The sequence below is a fragment of the Amblyomma americanum genome, chromosome 1 (genome assembly GCF_052857255.1).
Source record: "Amblyomma americanum isolate KBUSLIRL-KWMA chromosome 1, ASM5285725v1, whole genome shotgun sequence".
NCBI classification, from domain to species: domain Eukaryota; kingdom Metazoa; phylum Arthropoda; class Arachnida; order Ixodida; family Ixodidae; genus Amblyomma; species Amblyomma americanum.
The window spans coordinates 11123811-11134483 of NC_135497.1; the positions used below are offsets into that span (position 1 = coordinate 11123811).

The 10673-nt window shown below is 42.9% G+C and overlaps 1 protein-coding gene and 1 pseudogene across 3 annotated transcripts; one reads left to right on the plus strand and one right to left on the minus strand.

Annotated features, from left to right (window-relative positions):
* Positions 1–8: 8 nt before the first annotated feature.
* LOC144110036 (uncharacterized) lies at positions 9–5174 on the minus strand (annotated as a pseudogene).
* Positions 5175–6426: 1252 nt separating this feature from the next.
* LOC144130531 (BEN domain-containing protein 5-like) lies at positions 6427–10351 on the plus strand. 3 transcript variants are annotated; one of them, XM_077664420.1, is made up of 9 exons: positions 6427–6716; positions 6806–7234; positions 7677–7739; positions 7813–7866; positions 7940–7984; positions 8700–8741; positions 8858–8907; positions 9001–9220; positions 9280–10351. In XM_077664420.1, exons 2-9 carry the CDS (start codon positions 7216–7218, stop codon positions 9420–9422), a joined length of 636 nt encoding a protein of 211 aa, XP_077520546.1. In that variant the 5' UTR covers positions 6427–6716; positions 6806–7215; the 3' UTR covers positions 9423–10351. The 3 variants fall into 3 exon arrangements, with proteins under 3 accessions (XP_077520546.1, XP_077520544.1, XP_077520545.1); XM_077664418.1 differs by lacking the exon at positions 6806–7234 and having other exon boundaries at positions 7813–7984; XM_077664419.1 differs by lacking the exon at positions 6427–6716 and having other exon boundaries at positions 6724–7234; positions 7813–7984.
* Positions 10352–10673: the final 322 nt, after the last annotated feature.

A 10673-nucleotide genomic window follows, 5' to 3' on the forward strand; every position in this document is an offset into this window, starting at 1 on the left:
GGCTGGGAGCCAACTGGCCCAGCTGGGAGCCAACTGGCCCAGTTCTCAGCCAACTGGTTCCAGTTGGTTTAATTGAACTGGAAGTGTCAAGTTTAATATCTTGAATTACTGAAACGTAGTTCTGGTTAAGGATGTATTTAGCATTGAGTCGGCATCAATCAAGAGCCATGTAGGAGGCTACACCTAATGAGAGGACCAGCCCCTAGGTGTGCATTCAGTTATCGGGTAGAAATCCTAAATCATAACCTATCTGTTATGATTTACTGTCATCAGTAAATTATACACTGATAGGATAGCAGACTTGGCATGCAGCCAACTGAGACAGGTATAACTTGCAGTTCAGTTTAATTCACGTGGAAATAAATGTTCCAGCGAAAAGTGAACCAGCTTTCATTACAAGAGCAATAGTTTTTAACTGCCTTCCCCCCAAAACCAGAAAAAAAAATTCAGTAATTTCTAGTAGGGCACTAAAGCCATACAAATTTGTAGGATTTGACCGACCTTGCAATGAGGTCAAAATTGCACGCAGGCAGCCAGTGCACTGATCACAGGAGCAGGAGAGTATGATGCGAAGCTGGAAAAAAGTGAATAATAAACTACGTGCACCAGTGCTGAATCAAAAGTTTTAATATACAAAGGATTTCAGGTACAGGTTTTATAGGGTTTAGCATCCCAACACGACTCAGGCTGTGAGGGACGCCATAGTGAACGGCTCCGGATAATTTCGACAACCTGGGGTTCTTTAACGTGCACCGACATTGCACAATACACGGGTCTCTAGCATTTCGCCTCCATCGAAATGCGACCACTGCACCTGGGCCCATGTGCTGTGTGATGTCAGTGCACGTTAAAGAACCCCAGGTGGTCGAAATTATCCGCAGCCCTCCACTACAGCCGCCTTCATAGCCCGAGTCACTTTGGGACGTTAAACTCCAAAAAATCAAACAAACATTTCAGAAAGTGAAGCAGGCACAGCATCAATAAATCATGAAAAAAAATATGCATACAACAGCAGGCGGCAGGTACCTTAAGATAAATTATGATTTGTTCAATTATGACCAAGTCAACATGGTGCAAATCAACACAGAAACATGAAAGCCATGAACACAGAACTAGTTTTCACATTTTTCAGTACCATTAACAAGAAACAAAAAGGACCAAATGTGGAAGCCAACGCACCGAGCCCATTACTTATGGGCACTATGGCTCATATAGGATGCTAGCAAAAATAGATTAAGATTTATTAGAATTATTTACCTAATGTAAACCGAACACAGAAAACCCATGCAATCAGATTCCCCCTTATAAGTTACACAAAGCAGTTGACTGCCCTTTATGTGATGATACTTTAATGTCAACAATAACTCTGAAAGCAACTCAAGATCTGAAACGATTCACAAGATTACAAAAAAAAATTGCTATGACACTGTACCCACAAGCATGGCACTGCACTTGCATCGATTTCAATGATTTTCAGTGAGCACCACCTCTCAAGCTTTGTAATGTGAGTAGTGCCAAATGAAGTAGTTGCTAAACAATTTCTGAAAACTGTGAAGGCCTTTTCTGTGCCACTGCAACCAAAGGACACAATGTTTTTAATTTTCCCACATACATTGTTTGGCAGTCTTACTGCTGTGCAGTCAGTTTTTTCTGGCCTGCTGTACTGCTCGCTGTGGAATATGTGGCCAGAGATGCGTACTTTGTCATACTCCACAACAGGGCCATTGATCTGATCAGGAACCTGTTTCTCAATCAGTGTACGGAGAGGGCCTTCTACCAATCTTGGCTTCCCAAGAAGGGCTACAGGTTCCTCCTTAGGCATGCCACATTTGAGGAAGGTCTGAACATGCGAGCTTGCAACTGCCTTGCAAGCATTCAGTGTGTGTGCCATCATCACCCGTGTCATAATCTGATGAGGCACACCCTTTGCTGACGTAATAAGGCCCTTCAACCTGCCCATGCTTGCCTTAAAGCAGAAACAAGAATGTGCCCAAAGTGGCCCCTGGAGCACAACACTTTTTGGGATGTGGAGGAGTTGGTGAACATTTGACGTCATGTCTTTCTCAGCATAGAGAAACTGCATGCCAACAACAAACTGCACTAGGCAGTCAGTGCTCGTGGCAATGTCACTGCTTGATACACGGTCTTGAAGTAGTAGAAAGGTACCCTTCACTAAAAGACATAAGTGGGTGAGGTAGCGCTCTGGCAATATGCCATCTAGGCATACAAGGCTGAAATACAGGAGCCACTGCTGCCATTCGACCGCTTTCCAATATTTTCTCAGTTGCACTGATCGTGGCAGGCGTGCAATGCACTGTGGCGGCTTGATGCGACACAACCGCTCATCAATCTCTTGCAGGAGTTGTGGCGATCCAATGTAGTATGGTGCACCAACACTGGAAAGCCACAACTCCATAACCTGGCGTGTCACACCAAGCAGCACACAATGCATGTAATCGGGGCTGAAGCTCCACACAATGTCGAATGCTGGCAAATTAATTAGTGGAGATGGTCCCTTCACACCACGCTTATGTATACCACTGTCATGCGCTTTCTTCATGTCACTCATTACAGAGTCCTTGGTTCTGTCGGGAAAGGCAGTGGCACTGGTAGGGTACTTGACTGTCCCTGTTGAGTAAATTTTAATACAAATATACGTATAAGGCAAATATAAAGCACATGCATCTATCATCATCACTATCATCATCAGCCTTACTACATCCACTGCAGGGCAAAAGCCTCTCCCCTGTCTCTACAATTAACCCTGTCCTTTGTCAGCTGCATCCACCCTTTGCCTGCAAACTTCTTAATATCATCCACCCAACTAAGTTTCTGCCGCCCCCTGCTACGCTTACTATCTCTTGGAATCCACTCCGTTACCCTTAAGGACCAGCGGTTATTTTGCCTTCGCATTACATGCCCTGCCCAAGCCCATTTCTTCCTCTTGATTTCGACTAGGATGTCATTAACCCTCGTTTGTTCCCTCACCCACTCTGCCCGCTTCCGGTCTCTTAACGTTACACCTATCATTTTTATTTCCATGGCTCGCTGCGTTGTCCAAATTTTTTCGTTAACCTCCACACAGCTCTGATCTGTGTTATGCAAATCAGCATATTAGCAAAGTAAAACAGCTGCAAATCTTTTTCAATTTGTTACTCTATTTATTGCTGGAGAACTTACTGAATTCAGTGATAGTAAGTTTGGCCCAAGTAAGTGTAAACAAAAATTGAAATGCATCACATGCACAGCACAACATGCTGTTGTGATGTGGCCTACAAAAAGAGAATGCCCAAGCCAGAAGTAATGAAATATTATGGGCGCCAGAGTTCACAAAGGCAAAGTGGATAATGGGAGGTGACGACAAGCTGTCTGAGAGCTGAAGGATGTGCAGCACTCAGCCTGTTACTACACGAGAGATCCTGCTGGACTCTACACTGTGTTCTTACCTTCAATGGATTTTCCTGGGTGCAAGCACCAGCCGCACCCAAAGTAGCCATTATATTGCACCATATTTTGCATAAGTGCACGAGCCGGTGCATCAGCAACACAGTTAAGGCAGTACGCCTGCAAGATGAATCAAGCAAACCACATTTGTAGTTTGCAATGAACAATGATCGAGTTCTTCAATATTGAATGTGCAATGCTGTTTCTGTGCTTGATATAGAAAGCTGTCATTCTTATGCAATTTTCTCAGATATTAATAACAAATAAAAGGCATTGGACAAATATTATGCATGGTGGTGTACTTCAATAGTAAATCAACGAAGAATAAATGTGCATTCTGCTTCACATATTTGATCTCCAATTAGCAAAAACAAAGGCTTTCAAAAAAGAAATAAAGCATATAAACAATTTGAAGGTAATACTGAAATTTCCTTTCTTGAAGATTAGTTGTAAAACAGGTTGGCTGGCTGCCCTAGCGTCTAACTACTGAAACAAAATATACCGAGTGAACAATATTGAGTAGAAAGTCTTTGAGTAGAAAGTCTTGCCATCACAGGTCCATTTCACCCCAGTGTCGCCAAGCACCCTCATCTGCTTTGTAAAGGCCATAAGCATGAGAGTCATATCAGGATGGGACTGGCCATACCAAAGCATGGAGATTGTTAGACTTCTGCACCGCAGACTTGGGGGCAGCTCGTTAATTGCCATCTGCACAGGCCAAATTGAATACCTTGAGGAGTTAAACAGTGGACATCCATCGGAACTCATCGTCATCGTTAAGTCCATTGCGCCGAGGCCAAGCTCCTCTCTTTGCTTCGTGTACAACTCCCCATCTGTTATGTCACATTTGAGGGCAGTGTCGCGAGGCTGAGATATCCTCTCTAAGGAGGTCATCAGAGCTCTGGCAACTTCTTTTGATGATAGCATCGATGAAAGCTGCTGCTCCACTGGCAAGCTGACAAAAAAAATTGCCCTGCGCAGCGAGAGTACCCCCTGAATACCTCTGGTCGCACTGCATACATGTCAGATGAACATCTTTCCGCTTCTTTGGATCGCCTTCACACTCGCCCAGCAGACACATGCAGTCTGGGCAATAATAATGAAACGTGAGGGTGTTCAGCGAAATTCCAGCAAAATTCTTGAAGAGAAATTTCGTGTCGGGAAGATCATCCCTCTTTAGTATGAAGCCAACAAACTTCATAAGGCTTTCTATCTGCGTCCACGACAGCCCAGACTTGACAGCGAAGTCCATAACTAGTGTTGCTATGTCATCCGCCGAAAAATCAGAGTCGGGGAAAGATGCGCGCCCGGCAGGATCGTAGTCGCTTTCCTTGTTCAGCAAGTCGTATACTTCGCAGTCATCTTCACTCGGAACGTAGAACGAAGAACAGGACGCGGATGGTGCATTTTCGGGGTTGATACTTGGAGGAGGATTCAGTGAAGAGGTGCTGGAAGCGTAATGTTCATCTTCGGTGGGTGCATCTGACATGGGAGAGCCGTCGCATTCTTCTGGCGCACTTCTGTCGGCATGAGATCGCCGGTATTCTGTTGATCTCGGTAGCCTTTCTTCATCAAAGAATGGCTCTAAGTAAACCTTGCGCCGCTTTGGCGGCATAAATCCTTGCCTTTCCACTTGAGCAAATGCACTATTCTTTTTACCCTGAAAGCGACGAGAAGTGCCACAATTTTCTAGGTGCACATTTCTAGTCAACACCGCCTACACAATCAACCACATACCAACTCGCCACAAACCGTCTAAGTAATGTTCTAGGATTGGATTGTGTCGACTAGAAAAAATTTGAGGTGACCTTTTAAATCTTTACTCTTATTCACTTTTAATATGCATATATATATATATATATATATATATATATATATATATATATATATATATATATATATATATATATATATATATTGCAGAATAATATCTTATGTATTATTATATTTACAAGATTGTTTTGTAAAAATAATATCCGTCTTTCTAAAAGAAGGCATTAGCCATAGCCATAGCATTAGCCATAGCCATGTTGTTCAGCCGTCACGATCACGTTCACAACCATATCGACATTTTCTCTCACGTGGAGCGGTTTGTGCAAGTGTTAAACGTACTACATCGTGTTCAACTCGTGCGTCCTTGCATCATTATGTTCGCACTTTTTCGCTTCCTGGATGACCAAGATAATCGTCGCCATGTTGTATCCGTTAAGGATATACAAGACTTTCATCCAGTGGGCAAGTCTGATTATGACAACAAATCAGTATATACTGTGTTTTGACGTGACGATCTAGAAGACAACACCGGATTCTACTCTGCACAGATTCTCATGCTTGGCGGTAAGTAGCCATATCTCGTGGTGTCCTCGATTTAAGTTCTTATTTAAACAGGCAAGTTGTTTAATTTCTGCATTATATATACTACACCTCCAGATACTCAGGAAGAACTTCTTGAACGCAAGAAGAGACCCCCGGTGCCGAAGGTCACCGTAGAGGAGAGTTCTGAAGATGAGTCAGCAATTCAGAAGAGGAAACAGGTATTAAATATTTCATTATCTTCTACGTGGAGAGAGGTTCGGTATTAAAAAGCTGCATCGATCTCAAATACGCTGCCTGAACCGTGAGCCAGCCTCTCGGCCCTTTGTGCACGTGCGGCAGGAAAAGTGTTGCAGATTACAATTATAGCCCTTTTCTTTTCAGTACTGTGATCAGCTGCCAGGTAGCCCTTGTTGGCACCTATTTCTGACCTGCTGAAGACATAGTGTGCCTGGCCAGTTACTAAATGTAATCACTCAAGTTCACGGGATGCGCGGATTCGCGGGATATATATATATATATATATATATATATATATATATATATATATATATATATATATATATATATATATATATATATATATATATATATATATATATATATGCGTTGCTGCCACACACTCTTTTCTTCCAGCACATAGAGCACGCATTACCCCTCATGCTTCTATGGTTTTCGTTGACCTGCTTTGCCTGACCGCGTAGAATTAATTTTTTTTTTCCTCGCAAATCGCGCCCATGACTGTATATGTGTGCAGACAGATTGACGTCGATTGAAGACCGCCCGCACACATTACATGTATGCAATGCAGGTTCTTCCAGGAAAGTAATTGTTCATTGCACGATTTCCAGGCTTCCAAGAAGAAAAGAAGTAATCAGGCATCTTCCAAAAAGGACAACTATAATTCTATACTGAAAATGCAGATAGGCCAAGCACATCGCAAAAATTCTACAGTTACTGTAAGTGTTGTATTTGATAACTCAAAATCTCTTTTGCACTGTTGCCTTAACATTACCAAGATTTGTTTATATTGCAACATTATGTGCAGCGCAAAATCCAGCGTGCATCAAGCACATCATCTGAGTCTGATGACTCGCTTATTGCAAGCAGTGAGCTTAGAGAAGCTAAAAAAGAAGTGCGACATTGGAACGCACGGTGCAAGCAACTGCAGCAGGAGAATCTGTTCCTGCGAGAACAAGTCCGTGGACAGCAGGTGCTCCTGCAGTCAAATATTTTTAGGCGTAAGTGAAACTTTTGCACTCGTTTGTCTGTGTGTGAAGCTGCTGCATATTGCTATTGTAATGTGAAACCTATAATCTAAATAATATATAGTGCCAGCCTAAGGAAGTGTGAAAGCTAGTGTGTCACACTTTTTTGGGCTTTATTTTTAACCTCAATAATCCTGCTTCAACCGTTGAAGAAAAGCTAGACAAAGTGGCACAGAGCAACGTGGCCAACATGGATTTTGCCACAGGACGTATGTATACATTTTTTTCAGTCTGTTGTATTTTGGGAACCAAAATTCAAGCCAATGTACTTAATAGTGTGTAGCACTGGCGTAACGAACTGTGAAAGCTAGTGCTTCACACATTTTGGCCTGCATTTTTAACCTCAATAAACCTTCAACAGTGGAAGAAAAGCAAGACGAAGGGGCCATTGCAGATTTTGACACAGCACGTATGTATGCCTTTTTTAGTCTTTTATATTCTGAGAAGTAAAATTCAATATTACTTAATTAGCAAACCATTCCAGACATGTATGTTATACTTTACAACCTGCAGAGCACAAATTTCTTGTGCAGTTTGAAAACGTGACATAACAACTAAGGACATTTGCAGATTGTGTGGCAGTTTTTTTTTTTTGCATGGAGGCGTGCCTAAGCAAGCTGACTTTCAACTCATAATTTTCTTTACATGCAGCACCAGATGAGGTCTTTTGTAAAGAAGTGTGCCCCGCTACTGGGCAGAAATCTGCAAAGGACGGTAAGTTGGATGCTGCAAGCAGCTGAATGGATTTCGGGTGTATGATCTTTATTGTGTTGTTAATTGTATACAGAAAATGCTGGGCTGCCAGCACGATGTGTTGCTGAGCGGGACTGTTCAACAACGGGTGAGGCGACATTACTGCAGGTTAATTTCGTACCTGAAATGCCTCATCCTGATTCTGTTGCTTATATTTACAGCTAAACAACCCACACATAAAGCTGTTGCCAGCACATCCACTGCAGGTGAGTTTATATTTGCATCCTTTTGCCATTAGAATTTTAAGATTTCAGTTCTACTTTGTGTATTTACAGGTTGTGCAGCCTTGCTGCGATGGCTCAGTGGTTAGGGAGCTCAAGTGCTAAGCCCGAGGACGTGGGTTTTTTATTGATCCCAGCCGCAGTGGTCGTGTTTTGATGGAGCAAAATGCAAGGTACCCATCTACTATGCGATGTCAGTGCTGAAGAACCCCCGGTGGCCCAAATTATTCCAGAGCCGTCCACTATGACGTTTATCATAGCCTGTGTCGCTTTAGGATGCTAGACATCATGTGCTATATCAGCAACAAATGAAATGCGAACAAGGCAATTGAATCATGGAACAGCAAAGCGAGAACCTCTTAGAAGGGGGAACCTCAATTCTAGTGGACGGTAATTTCACTTCGAAGGCACAAATACTGTCTAAATTTTAGAAGCGTTAATGTCACTTATATTTCCTCTCTCCAGGAACTAATACATTTGGTGCCTTTATGTTGGAACTTCAGTACTGAAGTCATGCTACAACCAACTAGCTCAAATCAAAATCTTGCTGCAGTATTCCTGTTTGCGTTTCATTCGTTGCTGATAGTACCATATGTAGCTTGTGCAGCCGAACTGTAAGCTTAGCCAATTCAGTGTGATGCTAGGTGAGGCTCTAGCATACAAAGGTCTCATGAAACATGCAACACACTCTGTCACACAGGCACCTCTACTCGGCTGCCTCAAGCCAGTGGTTCTGCAACAGGTGAGTTGCCTGGAGACATTAAGAGAATTGTCAGCTACCTAGCCCATGCGTGCCTATATGCTGTTAACAGTTGAAAGGTACTAGTCCTTGAATGTTTAATGGGGTGGAACTTTCAGGGACCAGCAAGGAACCTCCTCAAGATTTTACGTACCTTCCTGATGGCTCTGTAAGTACAAGCCTTGTACTTTTAAGTGAACTTGCCTGTGCAAAACCAGCTCATTTTTCAGGCTCATATTTTGAGCATAAACTTCGATTACAGCTTCACCTCCGGAATGGTATTGTGCTCACAAAAGTCCAAGCCAGTAGGATCATAAGCCACAAGAAGAGTTCTCTTGTTGTAAAAGAGACTGCGCAAGCAATTTGGACCCAATCAGGCCTCGCCATGCGCAGCGTTAAGGGTGGTGTTGCACCACGGAAGAGGGGCACTGCCGAAACAGCGAAACCACGGCTAACTCCTGAAAAGGTGGAAGTTGTGGCAGGTGAGACCCATTAATAGATGCCTCTCGCATTGACTGACATTTTGCCATTTCATTTTCAGCAACCCTCGAGCACTGGGGGAAAGTAAACAAAAATGACATTACGGCTGCCATGAAGAATCTGACCAACATTCTCTGTGAAAAGATACAGGACTGTGTAAAGTCAGAGCGGAGACAGCAGCTCACACAGCAAGCACTGCTGTAAATCATGAAATAAACACGCATCGGTGTAAATACTGTGTTATTTCATATATGAAGCGCATTTTTTTCAGCGGCTCTGACCAGTTGCAACTGGGATCTAACTGGTCCCAGGTTAACTGGTTTAGGCAACAATTCCCAGTTGCAACTGGGAATTGTTCCTTAAACCAGTTAAACTGGAACGAGTTGATTCCCAGTTAAACATTTTCACCTGGGCGGGTGGGGGAATTCCCGTCTGCTCAAATTTAATGTCACTAATATTTTGAGCTTATTTTCTAAACAGGTGCCGTGGTGGCACTGTAAGCAATGCATTTACTGGGCAGAAGTTTATTTTATGTTGTGTTGGCACAAGGTTAATGATTGTCATTGTACTGTGGTGCCATGTTCAAACAAAACACATAATTGTACACTCTCTTTGAAGAATGTCTAATGAGGTGATAAATTACTGAGCAGCGAGTATGCACTGTGGTAAATGCGACGAACGTTACTGAATTACTTCACACTTGTCATGTTCTGTTGTCGTTAGTGATTACGTATGCCTTGGTGTCTGCTGCTTTCCAGTGTAGGGGTCGAGAGGCATGTCGAGCTCCACTTAGCAGCTTTTTTTCCTTCCACTCTCTACTGGCCAACGTGGTAAAATAAACTCAACATAATGCGTGATTGCTCAGACCTAGATTAGACTACCATTTCACTTATTTACTCTCAGGGCCAATTGGCATCGAAGAGAGGAGAGCGACTAACATAAATACATGTGTAGGCAGATTAATTAAAATGATTATACACAGCAGACTTGAAGGCATTGGATGCAGTGGTGGACATGACGAAGGCAGAGAAGATGTGACAGCTGGAAACGTAGAAAAGTGGAGATCTGCGGGAGTTTGTACGCGACTTAAGGTGAACGCTAGCAAAAAATTAAGAAGGCGCAGAAGACTGAGGCCAGAGCTAAAACTGTAGTTTAACAGAGGAAAGCACCTCCCAGCAAGCCAAAATGTGCACATGCAAGCAGTTATGTGAACACAGAACATAGAAAATGAAACTCCTTTTTGGACAGAAGGAAAGCTAAGGCACATTGCTTATTGTGATGTTGCTTAAAAAGTTGGTGTCTAGTTGTTGCCCTTCATATCTGGTTCTTCCACACCCAGCAACTGAAATGCCATCAAAAAGGAGCATCTCCAATCACTCTAATTACATGGGAGGTACACATCGCCAGATGTCAGAGGCTTGGCGTCTCAACTTGCAGACTAGCTAGTTTGGCAGA